The following is a 25,056-nucleotide window of genomic DNA, read 5'->3' as shown; positions in this document are numbered from 1 at the left end:
TCATGGCCTACAAGCACCTACTTTCCACCACACCACTCGCGAATTCCGCGCGCTCTATTTTCCGCTTACCATTACCGCTCGTGTGTGTAAATTGGCCTGAATAGTAGGATAGGAGGCACTGCCGACCTTAAGTTCACGGATTAGTCCATTATTGTAGAGGGATGTTCAAGGAACTTTCTTCTTTTCGTATCATGGCTCGGGAGAAAACGATCTTTTGTTGTTTTATCCATGTAAGTTAGGCACGAAATAGACTAAATTATTTCAGCTTACAGTATATTCTATTTTAATTATGTGACATTATTTTAATAACATTAACAGTTTTATAAAAAATGCACACAAAGGCTTATTTCATTAAGGTGCTATTTTAATATACTACTCATTAAAACAATACAGCTTTTTGTATACAAGATTCGCAAAATTAGAAACAAAGCACAGAACTGCATTGTAACTTTTAAGTAATAAGCATGATAAGTACAAATAGGTCGAAATAAAATGACATTCCTAACTTATGTACATTCAAGTTGTCTACCTTTATTAACTTAAAATAAGCGTTTTAAGAGGATAAATAATACAACTAGTAATGATGGAAATAAAGAAATAAATTAGATATATATTAGAAAGATCATCAAGGCGGTTTAATAATTAAGTAATATTGATGTTTATATTAGTAATCAATTATCATAAATGATAGGTACAGTAGTGTAAACACAAGTGAGAAATATCAAGGCATTCTGTTAAGATAAAAAAAAAGTACATTTTTATTTGTGTTTTTTATTGAACAAAATCTTGTTATTAACATTTTAATTTATTAATTATATATATATATAATCATATTAACTGTAGTTAGTATGAATGGTATTCAAAAATTCAATACTAGAATTTTACAATTTACTTTATGTTGAATTAGCACATTTGAAATTAATTAAATAAATCATATTTGATTCTCAACACTAAAAAATAAATGCCAAAATAAAACATAGAAACCATACACATTTTTTACTCATGTTTTCCCTATTTTCCCAATCAATCTTTAATTTCAATTTTACTGGTAAACAAACATCATAGAGAGTTACACTGGGTGGTCTGTTCCGAGCCCTCTATCGATATTTTTATACCTCTGTATTGTATGAAAACAATTAATGGTCGACATGGAACAACATAAGAATTAAAATTGGTGACATTGGCTCTTAACTACTACACTCTCAAATGAAATTGACCTTCAAAGATGCACCACTCCGTTAAATTTCATAATTCTTGTATAGTCGTCATAGTACCTGCCACATTAAGGAGTGCTAGTGTAACTTGCATTTAACAGAGAAGCAAGTGAAGTACTGTACAACTACTTCTAAAATTACTACAACTAAATGTAAAGTCAGTTTAGACAATGAACTTTGATATGCAATTATAAACAGCTTCATGAAGCATATGAACAATACTGATACAACATCGTTTAGTTGTCTTTACATGCAAATTGTCAGCAAACACAGACAGATTCTGATAAGTACTCACTCACAGCGTTCACACATATCACAGATGCTAAGTAATTTGACATTTATCATTCCTGCTATCATTCTTGATGATAACGTATTGCTTTAAATTAATTGTTTGTTCAAATAATGAAATATGTGAACATAGAGTAATCACATTTATCACCTACACCTGAAACCTTTACTACATTTTGGATTACACTAGTTTTTGCTAGCATCTCCAAACATTAACTGAGCAGACACTGTAAAACTGTAGAATACAAAGTAAATGTTATATGCTATAAATGAGCAAGATTTTAAATTTAAAATTTGTTTTGTAAAAACATTTTTCTCCATGATCATATAAACATCAGCTAAAACATTATTTAAAGATTGTTAGTATTTGTAGATGGCATAGTACATAGATATAAGAAACGCTGCATTGGTTACTAATGAAGTCGAACCAATGACTCACGATCAAAATTTGTTTAAAAGAACCACATATGCCGCGCCATTTGATATATGAATAAGTTAGCTATTCCCAAGGTAATAATCAACATAAAATGATGAGATTTTCTCAGTGTGTAAACTGTCCCCATGATAAACAAAACATAATTGACAGTATCGTCTGTCATAGAGACTTGTATAAAGACTGCAATGGGGCATTAAATAAGTAAGTACTTTATTCTTGCCCAGGGAAGAATTATTAGTACCTTGTACTACAATCATACTTTGTTAAATTCCATTCTTTGAATAAGTTAGCATCATTATAGCATTCTTGCTGAGAACAATTAAAAACTTTCACAGTTAAAAATGAAATACATACTTATTCAAAAATGGTAGGTAGGCCTACAAATTGAATAATTCTACTTTGAACCCTAAAATGCTAAAATGAATACATTATTTATTGAAACAGGTACATACTATAAACTAATCCAGAGGTGATTAAAGTACTAGCCAAAATAGTTACTGTACACAGAATAACTCCCATTGTTCTCTATTCTAAAAAATACTTAAAACATGATGAAACTCACATGTTACCAAACATTACTTATTAAGGAATAATTTTATGTACAATTAAAATTGAATAATTTAAAACATTTACAATGTATTAATAAATACTAAATTTAACTATAACATGCCAATTAATTCATAGCTTTTGTGGTGTCGCTTTCCATTTTGTTGTTTGCGTCGTAGGTTTGAAGCTCCTGATTTATCAGATGACGAACTATTATCGGAATGTTTGCGATCTTTACTAACAGCTGTTTTCACGGTAAGATCCGACACGCTTGAATGTTCACTATCCATGTAGGATTTAGGTCTGTTTTTCTTTCGGTTTCGACTATGTGGTCGATCATAATTATCATTTTCCTCTAGTTTCGCATATTCCGGTTTGTTTGAAAGTTTTGTTGGTGAGGTTTTTGATTTTAATCGCTCTGGTGACATGATTTCAATCGGTGTTGAAGAATTGCGGTTATGGGCAACTGATGAACGAGGGGAGTTAAAGCCACTGTCACCATCGCCTGTTGAGCTTAGGCTTTCAATGCGATTATGTATTGGCGGGCCACGGTTTAAATTAGGTTGGACGTTCATATTACCATTCATATAAGATGTCTTATGTTGAATTCCGTTTGTTATGTCAGGACCCTGTATGTTGATCTGACTGTATTGGTGGCCTTCATGATAACTGGTTGTTGTAGGAACAGTTTCATAATTATGAGAACTAGTTAGAGAAATGCTACAAGTGTTTCTTCCAGAATCTAAAGTATCTTGACTATTGGATTTTGTACTAGAGAATTCTGGATAAGCAGAGAATGTCCTAATTGCTTGCACAGGTGACAAGAGAGGGCGCTCTTCATTAGAATAAGGCGATCCTCTCATAAGTTGATCAATTTCTTCATCATAGTAATACTCTGAATTTTTTCGAGGAGGTTCTGGTGGAATTTGGATAGGAGGTCTTGAAGAAACAACAATAGGCGCTGAAACTCGCCGATCTCCCATTTGATTATTAATAGATTGGTTACTGGATTGAACTGGTTTGTTACTAGAATTACCTTGTCTGATACTTGATTGAACTTGTTTGTTACTGGATTGAACTGGTTTGTTACTGGAATTAACTTGTTTCTTACTGGATTGAACTGGTTTGTTACTGGAATTAACTTGTTTGTTACTACCAGAATTAACAGGTTTGAACTGGTTACTAATAGGTGATATTGGCAGTGATTGTGGATGTGGTTTCTTACTCTCATTTGCATTTACTAGTGTTCGATATTGTATGGGCATTTCACTATCATGAGAGGATAAAGTTTGATCTGTGTCGGAAGTCAGCACTTCATAATGAGGATGATGTGGATATTTGTCAACATACACAGAACTGCCACTGTCAGAAATGTCACCGTTATGCATTCCAGGTGGGACAGGCAATCCTTCAGATCCTGTTAAAGTTGATGTTTGAGATTCAGAATCATATTTCTGTGAGTGACGTTTCTTCGGCCTTTCCCTTGATTTATCGCGAACCTTACTTTTGATATTATTCCCCCTACCTCGTGTGTTTTCTTTTTGCGGCCGATAATCTAACTCTGAGTCATTACAAAAGGATTCATTATCCACACCTTGGAACGGTTGAATTTTAATTGGACTGGTATCTCGCAAAGACTGAAAGTAATGCTTTATCTTGTCTTCTTTAGTAGATGGATTCACTTTTCCAGTTTTCGTGTTGGTTTGCTGTGAAACTGCTTTTGTACGATGTTTATTATCATACAGTTTGGTCGGTTTTAGGAATTCGGCTTCACTTTCAGGCATTGACTCTTGCTGGGCTTCTTTATACTTCATCTGTAAACTCTGAGCTTTACTACTCAAATGTCCAGTTTCCATACGATATACATTCACCTTTGTTGCGTCTTTTGGTAAGGATTTTGTTTCACGTGGTGGACGAGGAATTCCAAAACTATCAGTGGTTATCACGCTTTGATCATCATTAAAAGTGCTTGAAATTTCACTTGAGTTCTTTTTTGTGTTTTCATTGTTCAACCACCGCACATGATTAAAGAATGGATCATGAATATCCGACGGTGGAAATTGAGCACAAAATGTTTCACGTTTGTTAGGACTGTTGGATGTTTTAGCTTGCTTAGCAGGGACTGTTGGCGATAAAATGTTTTTATTGTGGTGTTTTGCATGGTTCTTTGTGTGGTGTTTACTGGTAAACAAACGACCAAGGCATGATGTTTTATACTCAGAATCAGATGTCAGCAACATGTCATCTTCTGCATAAACACGTCCGGTACGCATCGACTTTGTGCGATCAAAGTTAGAGCGATTAAGTGATTTACTTTTGCGTTCACGCATAGAAAGACTTCTCTGTAACCCTGGTCGTGAGTACTCTGGTTTAAGAGTATTAAAGACAAGAGAGTCATCAAAGGAATGAAGCACTGGTGATTTGGCAGGTAAAGTCTTGGAACCTGGATGTTTTACAGGAACTTGTTTTTGTGGAACCTTTGGAGATTCCACCTTTGATACTGCTGCCGTTTTAGTCTTTACAATATCCTGCTCTTGCTTTTCCTCCAAAGTCTGCGTACTCTTATCTGACACAGATTTAGGCAATGAATGTTTAGTTATCTGACCATCTTTAAACATTAAGTATGTTTTCTCAGTCTGTTCGGGTTTAATGTAATAAGCAGAGTTCAAAAGGTAATCATCAAATTCTGAATCTAATGGGACAGATTGATCAAGTGCAATGTATCCAATTCCATTATGGCGTATCTTCCCCTGGTTTAACAGATGTGTTAATGATTTGTATATGATCTCCATACTTGGTAATGTTATATGGTTGTAGCACTCTGATAGTTTACTTCTAATCACTTCTTGGTTTGCATTGATCTTTCGTTTATTCAGCTCGGATATAATTAGGCAGAGGACCTCGGTGAGAGGGATGAACTGAGCTTGTTGTATGTTGGTCATCTGTATTGATGGTACATTACCTAAAAAAAAGAAGAAAGTTAATCAATGTGGTTTAAAAATCTAAAATAATTTTATCACTATCTCTTTTATTTACCTGTAGTCTTAATATAAAAATTTTACATCTCATTAATTAAAATTGCTTTTTAAGCTCTGTTTGTAAAAGTACCAAAACCAATTTATAGACATAAAATCAAGACTTTTTCGGTTATATGACGATACTGTACATAGCATACAAATTCATTCTTTAATTGTAAAATTACTGCATTATAATTGCACACATTTCATGACCTGTATCATATTTAATCCAAAGTGCAATTTAGTAAGTTTTTCCTTTTTCAGTTCAGTGGTTATGACTATTTTTCTAGGACAGTCATCACTTTGTTGACATCTGTTTTATACCTGATATCTTCGCTATCACACTATAAGATCTAGTCATTGTGAATTATAAAAAATCTTCACAGCTCAATGATGACTGTCATCTTATTTACATGTAGATACGATCAGTAGGAGTGAGTTCGAGTTAAGTGATATTTACGAACGTAACACAATCATGAGTTGTGATTGCGATCAATTCATTATCTTTATTTGCTATCTTACCTACACTTTAAAGTACAAAACTTTTATATTTTAATTTCATAATTTAGTACTTTTTAAAAAATTAATTAAATCACATGGATATAGTTTGAATATTGTATGGTATACATATAAGGCATTAAAGAGCTTATTTGTGTCATCTGGACCTAGAAATCACATAAAGTGTGTTGAGGTGGTGGGGAGAAAAGAAGCACGTCCCAGCTTCCTTCTCCGACATTTGCACAATGAATTGACATAGACCAAAGTTCATTGCAAATCAAAAACTCTATAAGTCTATTTATACAAAATGAACAAGCCTATATAGCCCAATTTACAGATTTCATGACAAGCTTAAGGGCTTATTTGGGGGAAAAAAGTTGTATTACAATGGCCAGGTTATCATTGCCTAGCCCTTTGTTTGGTGAGTAAACTTGGCTATACAATCAAGCTCCCCAGCTCAGCTTATCATATTGATGGATCATAGATTTGCTCAGTAACACTACTATTTAATACCACTGATACCACAGCCAAAAGCAAGGATATTAAGTATGATTGTGAAACTCTATAATAGTACACTATTTATAAACATATACATAATATGGAAAGTTGCAGTCAGACAATCCAGGGAAAGGGATTTAGAGATGAACAAAATATAATCACAATAAAGCAAATAACAACACAATGAGCCTATTATTCAAAACATGTCAAATACATTACTTTAAACATACTGAATATGAATATAATATGACAATAGTTCAACTGACAAATTGTTCTGTAAACTGATTTTTGTAGGCAAGTCAATTCAATTGCAAACAAATTAACAGTGAGAGTTCAACTTTAACAATTTATCTGATTGGGTTATTTGTATATATGATTATTTATTATGGAAACTTGCAACTAGTTGGCTATTTAATCAATATATCCTACAACAGAGGGTAAGAATTTCATGGAAACCAGTCTTTACTACAGTAATGGCAATCAGAAGAATCACTATTATTCAATGGCCTACACTTATTTGCACAGGTATGAATGGTATTAGAGTATAATGTAGTACTGGTAGATTGACATAAAGGCTCAACTACTAGTACAGTACATTATACCACGTTGTACTAGTTTGTTTTTCTACTACTTATACACCTCATACTAGATCATGTTTCTGTTATTCAAGACTCTTTGAACATAAACACGTTTATGTATTGCGGATACTATCGTTTTATAGGATTCTATGTTCCATGGTAACCATACATGCAATGACAATAGATTAGATTTTATTACAATAGGATTCAATTTTATATCTTGTAATAAAAATCAATATAGATTAACTACATTATATAATTTAATTATAGCATCACAAAGAGATATAAACATTGATACTCCCAGGGAGTTTGCTTGATGATTGATTTAAATATAAATATTGGTACCTACAGTAGCTAAAAAAGTTGTTTAGACCTTTGTGTGTTAGATCTCAAATTAAGACAAAGTTGAAAATAATAGTGACCGAAAGAAAAAAAATAGGTCTTAATTAATCGCCTATAGATATGATCCCTTCAAACTTTCATCGCCACTTTAAAAATACTTTTTCCATCAAGTGCGTTAACTGATTTCTGGGTATGTACTGTACCAAGGCTTAATTAATGCTGGGTAGAGGTTGGAAACCTTATTTCAATACAAACGTCTGATTTCTCCCACCCTCTCCACCTCCCCAACCCTTAACTTCTTGACACTAACATTAAACCTAGAGTTTTTTTAACTACTGTGTATCCCTGATGCCTTGATCATAGATAACAAGTGAACTCTATGCCATCACCAAACTCCCACCCGCACATTCTGTTATCAATGCATATGCATTTCAACAAGTACTTTGGATATTTGTGAAGTCAGTCAATCGATGGATAAATAAATATCGTCATAATCAATCGAACAAATGGCTCCACGATATCCAACTTCAAATTTTAGCGTAGCAAAATATACATGTCCTAGTTTTTAATCCACTTATCAAGCAAAACAACACAATGCAAAAACACCAATCAGTGAACACATGACTACATCTATTGTTTTTCTATTTGAGCATTTTATAAACGTATTTTAACTGTTGAAATTTTGGAAGAGAACTGTATTTGCTAGTTAGCATTCGGACAATGAGTCTTTGTAAAAGTAACCAAATATTAAGAATTTCACAGTAGTGTGTGAATACGAATCTACAAAGCCATAATGAAACTGTAAGCCAACAAGATTATTTCCAGGTCAGGAAATTTCCCATTTGGTATGGTATTTGAAAACCTGTTTAGACTATAAAAGACTTAATTAATTATTTAAACACATTTCTCAAAATGCATCTTTGTTGTGTGAAACTTTTTAGTAAATTTGGAAAGATACAGAAGAATGAAGATTTTATAAAAAAGTAGGATGTCAAATAGAAGATTAAATGAAAAGGATTAACAGTTCAGTCCAGATATGAAAGCTACCTGTGGGATCAACAATAAAGAATTAAAAAAAGATTAAATGATACAAAAGGGGATAATCTATATTTATAAAAGTGTATTATTCTGGATTTACCCTTCAAATCATGAATATTTCAACTTTCTGCAACAAACTGCTTTGTACCATTCAAATAAAAAATTCAAATTTAACTTGATTACATAGCACCAAACATGCAGTATAATTTGTGTGGATTATATAACAAACTATAATATGATATACTTAAACAAAATAAATAAAAAGTGAGCTTATAGGCAATAATATTGTTTAAAAATTTAAATATTAATTAAGTGAATCTAAACTATATTATCAAGTTAAATATAGTCTGCAATAAATAATGTATAAATTAAATATCTGTAATATTCTGTGGTAAAAGTCTAGGTACATTTATCTTCCTATTGTTGTGGACTTACATGACTGTCTATAAAGTTGAATAACCGAACAATAAAATAATATACACAGCATAGCTTATGGCTATGTTAAGAGGAGTCGTGACGTTAGCATGCGAATATTAATGATCAAAATCGTATAAATTTTCTCATAAAATTACCTCTTAATATTTTTTTTTTAGTCGGTCATCCTTATTGTAGAACACATTATTGAAAATGTTTTTGAGAAAAATGTGTAATGGTAAATATGTTAAAATATAGAATTTAGATCAAGGCATGCAAAATAGCCCAGGGGGCGTTTGTTAGGGGGTCGATGATCTTAAAGTCTGATTGAGTGATCAACACACAATAATCATAAAACAGCTCTGATTTAATGAAATATTCATATTTTTCTGAGATGATATCTCTTCATATTATGTACTTTACATAATAGTTAAAAATAATGTTAATAATTCATTTTATGTAACACGGTTACATATCGTCATTTACCACTACTGTAATTCAAATGCATGTAAAATAAATAATTGGCCAAAACAAAAAAATTGTGGTACTGTAGTCTATTATCACGTTCAATTCATGTCTGGTCAATTGCAAGTGGTTAGCCTCTTAGCAGCCACTGTGGGTTGTGAGCAAAATGTTATAGGAAAACTGCATTCACGACACAATCTCAATCTCAGTGTTACCCAGAGAGATGTAATAAGCCGAGGAGGTGTACTCCAGACAGAAAAGTGATTCCAACAGGAGGGGAACCAACAAGATGGCAGCCGTAAATGTGTTCAAAAACATTATTTAATATAAAAAATATTCTAATATAATACATTAAGACCACATAATGCACTATACGACCCCCGGGAGAGGTGCGTCATTTGTCCGATGTGCGTCATACTTTTGAATACCATGACGCACCCATGCGTCAAAAAGGTGACTTACCTTTAGGTGACCATGACACACCCATTTTGACGCACTGTGACCATGTTGTTTATGATATGGTGGGTGGTAAAGTGACGGACATTGACACACCTTGTTCATTGATGTGACGTACCATCTAGGTTTTTTGACGCACCCCTGCGTCAGTAATTATTTGTAAATGACGCACCCATGACGCACCTCTCCCGGGGGTCGTATAGTGGGTCATACAATTGACAAGTGCATAAATTACACAAACCAAGAGTGGTGTTGGTAGTCTATGAGTGGCGGTGGAATTACCGGGATCGGCGGCGGAATTACCGGGATCGGGGGCAACGGCGGAGCCTCCGCGGAAGACTCAGGTATAGGCGAGGTCTTCTCAGCGCGTGCTGGAAGAGCGGCGAATCGCGCCGGAGGCCACCTGACACACACTTCACACGGATCGGCTTGGCTGCAATCTCTACAGGATAAACATTTCGTATGTTTATCCCACTTTATCGTGGCACGAGGCCCCCCGCACGCAACACAAGCCATCTTGGGCATGGTGACTAGCACACGTATAGCCCACAACAATCGGCCAAGGAAACCCGGCACCGGGTCTTGGCTAGCGATGTTCAGTTAGCACACAAAAACCAGACCGAAATCCCACGGATAACGGCCGAAACTATGATACTTAGCTTCGTTGGCAGATATGTTTAACGTGAGTAGCGTTGCTTTAGCTTCTAGCAGTAGCTGCTCACACAACAAAACAGATCTTTCGTGTATAATCCACTCCAACGGCAGAGCTAGGCTCAGTATCGCACAATACTATAAGTATGTCCAAACACAATAGGTTCTATTGTTCTCCTCTGTTGTCGGAACGTGTTAACGTTTCGACGTCTCGAAAAGAAATGGTGAGGTATGCATGGGCGTTGCCGCCCACCTGAGGGCGTGGCGCATGGGCGATACCACTGTCTTGGAGGGGAGTTCATGAATAAAATGTTACTTTTCGGTTATGTTCTCCCCTTGAAGGGGAAAAGGCCTATGTCGGTTCATCCAGGTAAGCTAGTCACGTAATAGACTACAACAGATATTCTTGTCTTGCAGCCGCCATCTTGTTGGTTCCCTCTCCATAGAGAATTACTTTTTTGAACTGCGATAACATTGTAGTTTGACATCCAGCCTTTGGCTATATAATATATCATTGGTGTACCAGAATTTTTAGGTCAAAGGGAACAGCTAAATGTGATATTATAATGGCCTATTCAACAAACAAAAAACCCCAAAATTGTTACTTTTTTAGGGACAAAGAAAGCGACCGATAAACGTTGTTGGAGAAGCATAAAAGTTACAAATTGGGGCTTTTGTTGTACCATAGACTTAGACTTATTTTTATATGTACAGTAGTTCGTCCATGGTCATACCTTGATTGTTTGAAACCAACGCAAATGATCTATCCATCAACAAAGCATTGCTGCATGGTTCACTTGCTGCCAACTTGTCAATGTAAATCTTTCAGTATTTTTTAATCATGGGTTACATGAGTTAACATATAAAATGTATGTTTCTTTCTATGTTCACTTTTAGCATGTCTACGACCCATATATCATTGCATAAATCATACTGACATGCTTTAATAACATCAAGTATACTTATGCTGTGTGTTGACAACCAGCCTTCTTACAATTACCTTTGAAAGCTTTGCATTAAAATAACTGTGTTGTTTCTGTCGCCTGGTTGGCTATGATAGCTCGCTAGATGCGCATTTTTCAATAATGTCGTCTTATCTTCACAAAATATGAATTTAGCCTGTGGAAATCATTATCAAGTCTATTTTGACCCATTTTTCTGATGCAATGGCAGCGAAAAGCGATGACATCCTGCGAAACGAATGTTTAAAATTTAATACTGATGAAATATAGTCTTTAAATCAAATTTAATCCGCAGAAGAAATATCTACTTTAGTGTAATCCATACTTTCACCATCTGTCAACTCGTTTTAATTTATTTAATGTTTCTGTTTAGATAGAAACCAACAAAACAACTGAAATTTCTAAACTATGTTTGTATGGTTAAGGTATGCGGAGGTACTGTACAATGAAAATGTACTACACAGGGACGGATCCTCTTTTGACAGCTGAAATAAATTTATGAACTACGTTTTGATATCATTTTTTATATCATATTTTTGACAGATTCCCCTGTTTGAAAAATCCTGGATCCATACATTATCATAACAATACAATATTTATAAACTGTCAAGAAAAATAGAAAGAAGAAAAGAAATTTAATCAACTGAACAATAACCAGTGAATCACCTAAAAGAAGCGTAAAACAAAACACGTTTGATTCAATGATGTAAATCTACCGATACTATTTACACTGGCCAGTTATTGTCTAATTAAATGAAGCATAATAGCCAGCGGCTCAAAGTGCATCCTGAATACTATTTCCAGGTGATTTTCAAGTTAAAATCAATAATTAATGACCAATGTCTTGCGCTTTACACTTGGATGCATCACGATTGAAATCAGATTATGGAAGCAGATGTTATCTAGTCAGCCTGCAGTCTCAAGATAGTTGAGAAGGTTTCTCTACAATCATAACATTGCATGACATGCTTTAGTTGGTGTAAGCTACTGTATTTATAGAAAGAGAAGAAGCCCTATGTTATGAGAATAATAATATGTCACCTTCCATTTGACTCAAGCTGGATGCTTGAAGGTATGGCCCTATAAGCAAAATTAACTCAATATATCATGGTCATGAAGGATGTCCTAACTTAAGCTCTGTCTACACTCACTATCAAACTAGTTTGACTAAAAAAGTGTGATGTACCCATCATCATGTCCATATGTCACATATAGTTTGATAGTGTAGACAGAGCTTTATTTATTATGATTTTTTAATTCAAATTTAATTTCCAGATCAAACATTAAAAGTATATTAAACATCACACTTGAATTGTGAAACTGCATACTTCAGACACCCTCTTTTAAAGGTTTAGACAATTTTTTAAAGTATCATTTTTTGACAAATGTCCAGGACTTCTAAAGAGTAATGTTATGGTAACTTTAATAATGAAGGCAATATGGTTGTAACACACAGATTACTGTAAACACGTTTTATAGGAAATATATTTTTGATAAACATGTGCTTTAATTATATGCATATTGCTTATGCACTTGTCAATTGTATGACCCACTATACGACCCCCGGGAGAGGTGCGTCAATGGTGCGTCATTTACAAATAATTATTGACGCAGGGGTGCGTCAAAAAACCTAGATGGTACGTCACATCAATGAACAATGGTGGGTCAATGTCTGTCACTTTACCACCCACCATATCATAAATAACATGGTCACAGTGCGTCAAAATGGGTGCGTCATGGTCACCTAAAGGTAAGTCACATTTTTGACGCACATGTGCGTCATGGTATTCATAAGGTATGACACACGTCGGACAAATGACGCACCTCTCCCGGGGGTCGTATAGTGGGTCATACAATTGACAAGTGCATTACTGTATTACTGTAGACGTTTGTCCTGTCTACTATATCTAATAATGAACACCATCCATAAAAGAACAGTTTTATAAAACTGTACATATGGATTTATAATGTCAATACAATTGGCACCCTAATCAATGTTACCTGGGCACTCAAGGTCCCCTAATTAATTAGGCCTTTCTGCCTACACTCCATGCTATAGTCAGCTATATAAACAGGTCACAGAGGATCATGTTATACACATAGAACAAAAAATGTTTGCAGTGTCCATTAATAAAGTAGGCCTACAAACAGACATGGATGACAATACAAACAAGGTGTAGATGAGTTCCAACAATTCATTTGACACACTCCATGCCATTCCCATGGCAACAAGTCACAAACCAACTTTAAACACAAAAGTACAAGAGTACAAAGGTCACGGTTTGATTTGAAGTCCAATAAAGATAAAGTCTACTACAAGAGTATCATACAATACTGTAAATTTTCCTAAAATTGAAGGGGGAAATACTGTCATTACATAAAAAGAACAAAGTTCTGTGTCAAAATTTATAGCCTAAATTCGGGGTGAGCATGGTATTACCGTAAATCTTCTAATAGTAACCCACACTCTAATAGTAACCCCCTTCTAATAGTAACCCACCTTATAAGTCAATCTATAACAATAACCCACTTACTAATAGTAACCCATAAGGGTTACTATTAAGAGTCACAAAAACTTATGATGCAGCCGTATTTTGAAAATAAGAAGATAATGCATGTTGATCTCGGGAGTGGGGGAGGATTGGGTGTTTTTAAAATAAAGTTAGAGTTCAGCCAAATTTGTTTATTCATACTGTTTTATTATTTTGCTATGAGTTGCTGACCGAAAAAGTTGGGGGTGTGTTACTATTTTCAGGTGCCTAATTTAAGATTAGTAATAGTAACCCACTACTCTAATAGTAATCCCCTTCTAATAGTAACCCACCCTAAAAAACAATCAAAGAATAATAACCCAGGGTTACAATTAGAAGATTTACGGTATACTATATAAATAAAAAGAAGGATGAAAAGCATTTAATTATTGATCTGTAGAAGTGAACAGCCTGGAAGATATGGATGTACAGTATCATCACCGATTACAATGACAACTTAAATAGTAGTGATATATTTTATACTGTAAAATACATCCCTTTCATCTTTCAATTTATTATACAATACTTAATCGTAATATATACAAACAATCAATGTTCCATGAAGAAATGAACAGTTTTATAGATGATAGATTCACCAATTAAAAAAAACCTTTTAATATATTAGCAAACAGTACTAAGAATTACTATTATATACTTAAGTTCAAATTAGGTCAAAATTATATCAAAATCGTTCCAAAGCTTTTCTTTATTGTCCAATAAAAACCACAAATCGAAATGTTGTTGGATTACAAGATGTATCACTATGGTAACCGGGATGCAAACCATAATGGAGAGACCATTGGGACAAATGATGTGACAATAAATGTGCCATTTGATATACAGCAAGATTGCCAGGAGATTTCATTTTTCTTCTGAGAAAAAGCAAAGAGCAATTGAGCCCAAAATGACAGGTAAATAAATGTGCCATTTGATATACAGTAAGGTTGCCAGGAGATTTCATTTTTCTTCTGAGAAAAAGCAAAGAGCAATTGAGCCCAAAATGACAGTAAACTTTACAACTGTAAACTTTACAACTGACATAAGAAAGCAAATAATGCTGCTTGTTGATTGGTTTGTTTCCAAAAGGGTGTGGTTTATTAATGACACTCATATCTTTAAAGAATCAATCAATAGTTTATTTGGGTCAGATTCCTAACTTGTTTTTCTATATAATGTGTAGGCCTATACTTCTGTACAATGAATTATCGCAATATGAATTCGAATTTACTGGACCAAACGCAATCGATCGAAAACCACTTAGTCAGTGTGGGGGTAAAAGCATACCGGGTATTATGAAATAAAGTCTAGTAGAATGACTACTATATCATTGTAGGCCTTCTGAAAGCTTAAATGTTAATAAGTTTTATTTCTCATAATTTATGTTTCTATTAATTGCATAAAATCTTGTCAGATTTTGTTTAATGTATTATTGGATGTTTCAATTTATAGATCCTCAACAGCTTTTATCCAGTTAAGCTTTATAACCTTAATCCCATGCACTGTAGGCATAATGTACTCTTGAACTGAACATAAATTATACATTGCACGAAATTAGTAAATTCGAAAAATAATTGAAACTGGATATACATATAAAATGGCAAAGAAATTATAATTTGAAATAGATATCAACAAAATCAAGAATTTTTAAAGCAAGTTCCTCTTTCACAGAATCATAACTTTGCCGTGTTACGTACTGTACAGTATATGATATGATATTATTCATTATCATTTTAACAACGTGGTACAAATAAAATTTGGTTGGTTGGTTTATATTTTAGTATTCAAGCCAAAAGTATACCTATTACTATTAGTAACTGTTTTTAACCCTCAACATGGTACATTAAGAGATAGAATGACCTTGTCAATTGACCCTTCTCTCAAAAATGTTTATATAGCAATATATGTGTACACAGCTGAAATAGCAAAAATAAACTGATGTTTAATAATTTTATATTAAGTTAATTTCAACTAATAGGAAGTTTGTAATTTATTACAATGGGAAGAAAAGCAGAATTGGCGGTACCGTATCTGTACATATTTATTTTCTTCCTCCTCCTCCCAAATTTATTAGACAAGTTAGAGTATATTGTGCCAGTACACATGAGTAAACCAACCATAGGTGTACTCTTTTCCGGGCTGAGGCAAATGATAATGTGATTGAAGAGAAAGAATTTATACAATGTCGATAAATTTCCTAAATGCCAAGCTTTCACTAAATTTTGTTTATATTCAGCAAGTTGATCAAAAGTTTTATAAACATAAATAATTAGACACATAAAACTGTAGTTAATTTGATGGGATTTACTAAGTATTGAGGTACTGCAGCAACAAATCCATTAATTTGGTTCTAACAAGCCTACTGAACTTCATAATTACTATCTTAATTAGGAGAGAAACAAGCCAATGACGGTTTATCTAGAAAACTGCACACGAAAAAGGACTAATTAACTTTAAAAGGGTCTTGTTCCCATTTTCAAATGTATATGTATTAGTAATAGTATCATAAATTACTTTAACTGTACAGCTACTATATGCATTTCATAACAGCGCTACATAATTTATCATAATACTCTTAAACACGTCACTTAGACTTCATATTATTTTGTTTGTTGGTTTGCAGCAATGCCCTTTTCACAACCACACGTAGTTTTCCTCATTCTTTCTGGCTTTTATCTCTTTATTCTTTCACTGAATAAATATATATATATGGACCAAATGACTTGTTTTTAAGTCTTTATATTTTTGATATACGTACTGTAGTATGAAAAAAGACTGTACAGTTAAAAAAGGGAAAAAATGTTGAATACAGTTATAGATGTAGGTAGAAATTATGAGAATTGCAAAAAATGAAGATATCAATAATCAAGACAATAATAATAATTTTGCTGATGATAAAAAGATGATGATGATAAGAGGAATGTATGAATGTTAAGAAGAATTGATAATAAAACTGAAATACCATTCCTTTGAAGCAATTACATCACTTTTCCATACATTTTCTAGAACCATACATGTACAGTAGACTCGCTAAAGGATAAACGAGTGAAGTGAGCTCACCTTTTATTTAGTGTCATGTACTAAAGTCAAATTACTACTTCTTGATATACAGTTCTATCATATCATTGCACTTTAAATTTATTATAAAAAAGGTCTGCATACTCTCAGTAGTTATTGGATTTCAACACTTTAGCCCACACTCTTGTTAACTCCTCATTTAAATATTTCTAATTATGCCAGCGGATTTTCTTTCAGTATATGGTGTCCATTGTCATTTGAATAATGAATGAATGATTCCAGTAGGGTGCTTTTAAACAACATTACAGCAACCTTCCGAAAACAAAATGAATACAGAGAAACAAGAAGAATTGTTGTACTGTACTGTAGTTGATGTGAAGGCTAGGGCAATACCTAATTTGTCAATGCAGGATGATGTATATTCTGTGGCTTGGAGATTGTTTTGCCATTGAAATGAATGGGAAAATAGGAGATGAAACCTAGAAATGCCAATTAATTAATTTAGTCACTGAATAAAACATTGTCATTGTTTACTATTTGCTTTCACTCAAATGTTTGAATGGATTTGATTGGATGTGTTATTCAGTGACAATTGACTATTACTGCCATTCATACAGTATGTCAATCATTCTAGTATATTAAATGACCATCAACAACTTATAGCCAAATAATTTAATACTGTACTTAGTTAATTGAAAATAATTATCATTATACTATACAAAAACTATGAAACAAATTTCTGAAAACATTGAAAAATTGGCCAAGCTGGGGAAAAACGATTTAAAGAAAGACATTTTGGATATCATTTTTTCATTTATTTATTCGACAAAAGGGCCATAACAGATTAATGTCCACAAACCATCAACATGGACCTACAGCAGTGCAAACCAATAAAAATAACCTAGAGAGGCGCAGAGGACAGAATATCGCAGCAAATGCCTCATTCATTGTAAGCTAAATACTGCTCAAATGATTGAACACATTTTCTTATTACTGATATTAAAATCAAATGTACAATTCCACCTTATTTTTGTTCTTCTAATGTTGTCAAAATCAAATCTTAAGATCTACTCTTCTACTTAATTTCATCTGTGTATTTTTTAATTCATTCAAATAGCTCAATCCTTAAAAAATCCTACACAAATGCTTTTATTCTGAAGTTTAAAATTAGGTTTATTTAAATTCAGCTATATGCAATTTGTAAGAGACAATGGTTTGAATTAACACAAGGTACATGGTGACAATTGAAACAATCAATACTAAATACAAAAGCTGTATTGTTTGTGGAAGGCCACATGATAAAATAATGGCAGCATTAATGGTTTGACCAACTCTACAAGTTTTAAATGCACTTGGGCAAAAGTATGGTGACCGCAGGACAATATTGATTAAAAATGGTCAAATAATACTGTATTCTCTTTGAAAATGTTCTATAATTGATTATAATTTTGTATTTGTTTTTATAGCATTGAATGCCTGTATTATATTCTGTAATCCAGATATAACTTGAATATTTAAAGAAAATTACTGTAATATAATGTATGCTAGCCAGATTCGGCTGTCAATTTATGTTGTAGCATGTAGCATGTCATAGCAGAACACACAACAACCTAAAAATTGATAAATTTGTTTAATTTAAAAAGTAAAATTAGTACGCCAGGCAGCGTACAGATAAGACGTGTCTCGATTACTCTCTCTCGTGAACTGGTTTTTCGCCAGTGTTTTTCAACTTAAATCGACACCGATCCAGAATAATTGAACAACATATGGAACAGTAAGATCTGGATCTACGCTCAGATCTACGCTCAGATCTGGATCTACGAGCATTTAAGCGAGGAATTCAACGTGTTTAACAAAGGCCTACATTTTATTCACCTTAATGCGCGGTCATTAGTTAATAAAATGTCTGAACTAAGGCACATCGCATCGAAGACCAAAGCTACTGTTATATCCATCAGCGAGTCGTGGCTGGACGAATCCATCACCGATAACGAGATCAAAATTGATGGATATACAGCGCTCAGGAAGGACAGAAACCGGTCTGGTGGTGGAGTTTGTATCTACGTAAAAAATGAACGCGCCTTCACACGTAGAAATGATCTGGATATCGACGATTTTGAAGCAATTTGGATAAATATATATCTGCCTCGTTCAAAGGAAATTGTGATTGGTACATGCTACCGCCCACCAAAACAGAATGTAACTTTATTTCAGAACAACTTTGAAGAAACTGTATCAAAAATCAAAGAGAGTAGTGAAATTTATATTCTTGGTGACTTTAACATATGTACTTTAAATATTAATCCAGTATCGCAAAGATATAATGATTGCCTTATAAGAAATGGTTTTAGTAATGTTATTAAGGATATAACTAGAATAGGAAAAGAAAAAAGCTCATGTTTGGACCACATTGTTACTAATGTACAAAATAATGTGAAGCAATCTGGAGTAATTAACATTGGCCTTAGTGACCATTTTCTTATTTATTGCACTAGAAAAATACCTAAGTCTCATGTTCATAAAAATGAACACAACTCCGCAAAATTACGATCTTTAAAAAACTATAATGTAAATAACTATCTTGAAACACTTAACGATATCGATTGGTCTGTTGTCACTAATAATGTCGATGTAAATATCGCGTGGTTAACTCTTAAAGATATCATCATTAAGGTGATCGACTCAATAGCGCCAATAAAAAAAGTTAGACTTAAACAAAACATAGCACCCTGGTTTACCTCCGAAATTGCCGATGAAATCAAAGTAAGAGACACACTTTTAAAACAATTCAAGAAAGATAAATCTAATCTAGATATATACAAATATTATTGTGCCTCTAGGAACAAAGCTCAGCGGCTGATCAAAAAAGCTAAATCTAATTATTTTCTCAATAAGATTGATGAAAATAAAGACAACCCTAAAAAATTATGGAAAACCCTCAAACAGCTCGGATACGAGAAGAAATGTAAAACAAACACTAAAATCGTTCTCGATGACAATGGTAAACAAACTTTCTGTCCAAAAGGCGTTGCCTCTCGTTTTAATGAGTTTTTCACGAATGTTGCGTCAACACTCGTCAAAAAACTCCCAAAATGCATAGGTCTTTTCACCATGTCCACTAACGATCTTCTTAAATACTACGTTAAATTAAAAGGAAAAATGTTTAAGCTAGAGCCTGTTACCATAGAATTTGTTAAAACTCAACTCGAAAGCCTAAATGTAAACAAAAGCGTCGGTCTAGATAATATTCCCTCAAGATTCTTACGTGACGGTGCGATAATCTTGGCTGAACCGATAGCTCATATCATTAACCTTTCGTTTAAAACTAATTGTTTTCCTCATGATCTTAAAATTGCTAAAGTTACCCCTCTATTTAAGAAAAATACTAGAACAAATGTTGAGAATTATCGGCCGATTAGTATTCTGCCTACGGTATCTAAGATTCTTGAAAAATCTGTAGCTATACAAGTTGAAAGGTATCTTTCCAAAAATAATATACTTTATGCCTATCAATCCGGTTTTCGGCAGGCCCATTCAACTGAAAGCAACCTCATAAATCTCATCGACGGTTTAAAAAACAATAAGTCCAAAGGCCTTCTTACTGGAATGGTTCTAATTGACTTACAAAAAGCTTTCGATACCGTCGATCATGTGATTTTAATTAACAAGCTAAAATGCATGGGTTTTAAGTGTACTGACTGGTTTCAATCTTATCTCGCTAACCGCACACAAGTTGTCAGTGTGAATGGTACCTGCTCTGAACCTCTTATAGTTACTCATGGTGTACCGCAAGGTAGCATCTTGGGCCCTATTCTTTTTCTATGTTATTTAAATGATATTGCTTCTTGTATTGATTCTGATGTTCAATTATTGCTTTATGCTGATGATTCTACGATTCTGTATTCTCATCACGATGCCACCAAAATCGCTCATAAATTAAGTACTGTCCTAACTAAGTGCCAGGACTGGTTAACTGAAAACAAATTATCTTTACATGTTGGCAAAACCGAAAGTATTATCTTTGGTAGCAGAGCGAAGCTTAACAAAGTAAAAGAGTTTTCTGTAGAATTAATGGGCCGTAGAATCAAAAGTACTAAGCAAGTTAAATATTTAGGTATTGATTTAGACCAATATGTATCATGTGATATCATTGCAACTAGTGTTATCAGTAAAGTTAAGTCAAGGTTGAAGTTTTTACATAGGCAAAGTTCGTGCTTGAATAAAAAATGTCGTAAACTATTAAGCACTGCTTTAATACAATGTACATTTGACTATTCTGCCTCGGCATGGTACGGCGGTGTCAATAAGAATCTTAAACATAAATTACAAACTGCCCAAAACAAGATGGCACGTTTCATTTTAAATGTTGGTCCGAGGTCTCACATAGGTGCCAAAGAGCTTTCCGATCTTGGGTTTCTTAATGTCAGCCTCAGAAATAAGTTTTTAAGATTAAATTATGTTCACAAAATTCGTTATAACTTTAATACGCCTTCTTTCCTTAAGGATAACTTTTTGTTAATTTCTGATCATCACAACCATTTCACCAGGGGTACAACATTTAATTTTGTCACTCCTAAGGCTACTGGCGTTAATGATACGACTTTTTATTTCTTAGGTATCCGTGACTGGAACAGGCTCCCCAATTCACTCAAATCAATACAAAATAATGCAACCTTCAAAATAAAACTTAAAGAATTTTTTAATAATGAACAGCTTGGTATTTCAGTTTAATTAAGCTATTTTTTATATTGTTTTTTTGATGTTTTCTTGTCTTGTATGTATTTTCTTGTTTTTTCATTTTTACTGAGTCATACTTAACGATAATTGTACTAGGCCCAACCACTCACTTTTCAGTCATTACGGATTGGACCCCATTGGAAATAAGTTTACTTTTTTGTCGACTTAATGGGTTATCCAGGTATTCTTTTTATACATTGTATATTTTAACTTTTATGTATGAATATCAAATAAAATCAATCAATCAATCAAAACATAATAGGTTTTAATATTAAGTTTCAAATTTTCTTTTAAACAGTAAACTCCATTCAATTCTGCAAGTAAAAAGATACCTTATAATGTACCCACCATTCAACACTGAACTTCAATGGAATGGCTGTTTTAATGCGATTTAAGAATCGGATTGGTTTAATCAACTCCCTGGTTTAATAATCTAATAAAAGCCAATTGATGGAATTATGTAACTAAAGCTGGTCTCAATTGGTATTTGCAGATTCAAATCATCTATAATTAATGCCAATCAAAATTAAGGTACAAAAGTTCAAGTGATGTGTGAGTGGGTGAGTTTCTGCAAATGTAATCCATCATAGAAGAATTTTTAATAAAAAATGTATATTTATTGTGCAATCATGTTGAAAACGACCCGCATCAATAAGTTGATCTTAAATATTCGTCATCTACAAGGTAAAGCAATCAACCATTGTTGATGACAATGTGTTGAAACTAACAATCAATAAGTCTACTGTACCAAGAAAGAGCTAAACGGCCACTAAAGTGACTGATTATCACATAGTTTAGTTTAAAAAAAAAAACATTTTAACTTTCCACAAGGCTTCTTTGGTATACTTATAAACATGATGAAAAACGACTGACCCCTACAGTACACAACAAATCATACAGAATTCACAAATAGATTATGACATACACAAGTGTTGTATTACAAACAACAGCTTGTTTCACAGATATTGTATTGTAAACCACTTGACTGTCCCATATTGGTCAAAATCAGAGAGATATCGCATTTTATCTTGATTTAGTTGTTTATATAGTTATTTGTAATAAAGCTTTAAAAGAAATAATTTGGTATTGGTAGGCCTACATAGATCAACTGTATCATAATATACAGCTTAGTTCTTATATTTGCATCCTAAAGTCTTTGAAACCATGCAATGAATTAAAATAGCAGTGCTGCATTAAATATGTTGTTTGGATTTTATATTCCTACAGTACACAGTTCAATATCTAGAATCATATGTCTATTCATTTATCTTTTATTTCGGAAAAAAAATTCTCCATAGTTCAGTAACAAATATATTGTATGTTCAGAAAGTATTACAGATGTTATACTGTACTTGCAGGGGGATGGGACCAGTTGAGCTGCAGCTAAGTTGATCTACTGTACTTTGCAACCAGACCAGACCATGAATCTTGTATAATAAGAGCTACTGCAGGCTGGCTTTCCTCATCAATGTCTTTAATACTCACCATTGTATTGAGGGTACAGTATGTTACGTTTTTTGGCCGGTAGCTCAACATGGTCTAAGACCGTACAGTAGATAAGGGTATATTGCAATTCTTCAAACTAATTTCTAACGAAACTACAGTTTAGTATAAATTTTCAAAAACATAGATTGTATTACAAATAAGGTGAAACTGAAGTCCATGTTGACTTAGCGACAACGCGACAAGAACCATAGCAAACATTTTTAGCAACGCATATTCTGCTTCCTTGTAGATAAATATAGACAGCAAATATATAAAAGCAAACATACACTGATAAAAACTATGTAGTTATTAATATTATTATAACAAAATAATTTTATAAAATAATTGGATAGACTGTACTGTAATTGAGAATGAGTGTAAAAACTAAACTCTGCAGCTGATCGTCTTGCGTGATGGTGGGATGAACAATATTGGCAATATTGAAAACTCATTCTTTTTCCTACTACACCCATTCACTGCTTTAATGTAATATGAGCATATATTTAACCAGCAAAGTTTGAAGTATTCAATTGTTGCCAACAAATCCAAAAAGTACTTTTTGTACTGGAATGGGAAAATTAAAAAATGGCAAACTTGTTTGTTAAGAGTAACAATAGAAGGGGTGGATCCAGGGGAGTGCTAGGGGCTAAAATGAAATGAATGAACAATTTTGACAGACTAAAATTATTATATGTTAAAAAATGCTAGATCTGTTCCTAAACCAGACTGTCGAAGAAAGGGATACATATTTACAGCTGCCAATCATAATCACACCAAAAATAATATTTAATAATCAAATACACCAATTTCTTAAGTTAATTCTTTCTCAAGTGCAGAAACTTTAATAAAAACTTAATTTGGGTATTCCTCTGCAGGGAAAGTTATCCGATTAATTACAAAGTTAATGGTTTTAACTTTAATTATTTTCAGTTTAAAAGGTACTTTTCTAACTTATTTTTAGAACAAAAGAAGGAATAGTGATAGTGCTGTCAACATATGGAATCAATCATCTTGAATACTTTTCAACTTTATGATGTGTGTGGGTGTTTTGTTACTCACCAAGGTTATGAATGGTGTAATTCCTAGGCGGTTTTAGCACCCTTCTTGAAAAAGCTTCTCGTAGGCCATCCAGTCCTCTATCTGTTCCTTGAACAAACAATGTCCCAGGCTCTAGCCAGCCTAAATAAGTCAGTTCCCTCACAGATTCTGCCAGTGGTTTATTCCACAAGTTAAGTTTATTCTCTCGTTGGAAGTCGCGAAATATTTCACGACCGCCGGAGTGGGGAGCCTTTTCCCCGATGTCGCTGTCATCGCGGCACGTTACTGGGGCTAACAAAATCGCAATAGAACTTCCAGTTATAACAATGGTTTTGTTATTCCGTCGCATTTCTGACACAATGTTTCGTTGAGCCATTATATTTCTAAATATTTATGAAGCAATATGAATGGACTCCAGTTCCATATCTCTGATAATATCTAGGCCTAGACACTCCACCACTACTCGTTGCACTCGCAACTCAACTCGCTGTTTTGTTCTCAACAGAACTAAGTTTGTACTTGGCGGAGATTGGAATACATAGAGGGCGCTACGATTCATTTTTATCACAATTTATCAAGTAGGCGTTTAATGTCAGTTATTATATATTACACCGCAAAACATAATTATATAGATGTCTAATTATTAAAATTTACAATATATACATACAACAAAATAAAATAACACATAAGTTCCAACAGATACAGGCATTTATTAAAAAATAACCATATTATCAATAACTTATTATTTCTATAATTACGGTTAATCAATAAAACAAGGTGATAATAGTTTTTTTAGCTGATATTGATATATTAAAAGTGCCCTTCATAGCACCTATGTTTACAAATA

The 25,056-nt window shown here is 33.3% G+C and overlaps 1 protein-coding gene across 1 annotated transcript; it reads right to left on the bottom strand.

The window, feature by feature from the left end:
- Positions 1-349: 349 nt before the first annotated feature.
- On the bottom strand, positions 350-24,662 carry LOC144845051 (uncharacterized). The gene is made up of 2 exons (XM_078702179.1): positions 24,231-24,662; positions 350-5,446 (listed from the first exon to the last, which is right to left on the bottom strand). Exons 1-2 carry the CDS (start codon positions 24,583-24,585, stop codon positions 2,598-2,600), a joined length of 3,204 nt encoding a protein of 1,067 aa, XP_078558305.1. The 5' UTR covers positions 24,586-24,662; the 3' UTR covers positions 350-2,597.
- Between the last annotated feature and the right edge of the window lie 394 nt (positions 24,663-25,056).

Source organism: Antedon bifida, chromosome 6 (assembly GCF_963402885.1).
Source record: "Antedon bifida chromosome 6, ecAntBifi1.1, whole genome shotgun sequence".
Lineage (NCBI taxonomy): Eukaryota > Metazoa > Echinodermata > Crinoidea > Comatulida > Antedonidae > Antedon > Antedon bifida.
This window is presented reverse-complemented; position numbering and strand designations above follow the sequence as displayed.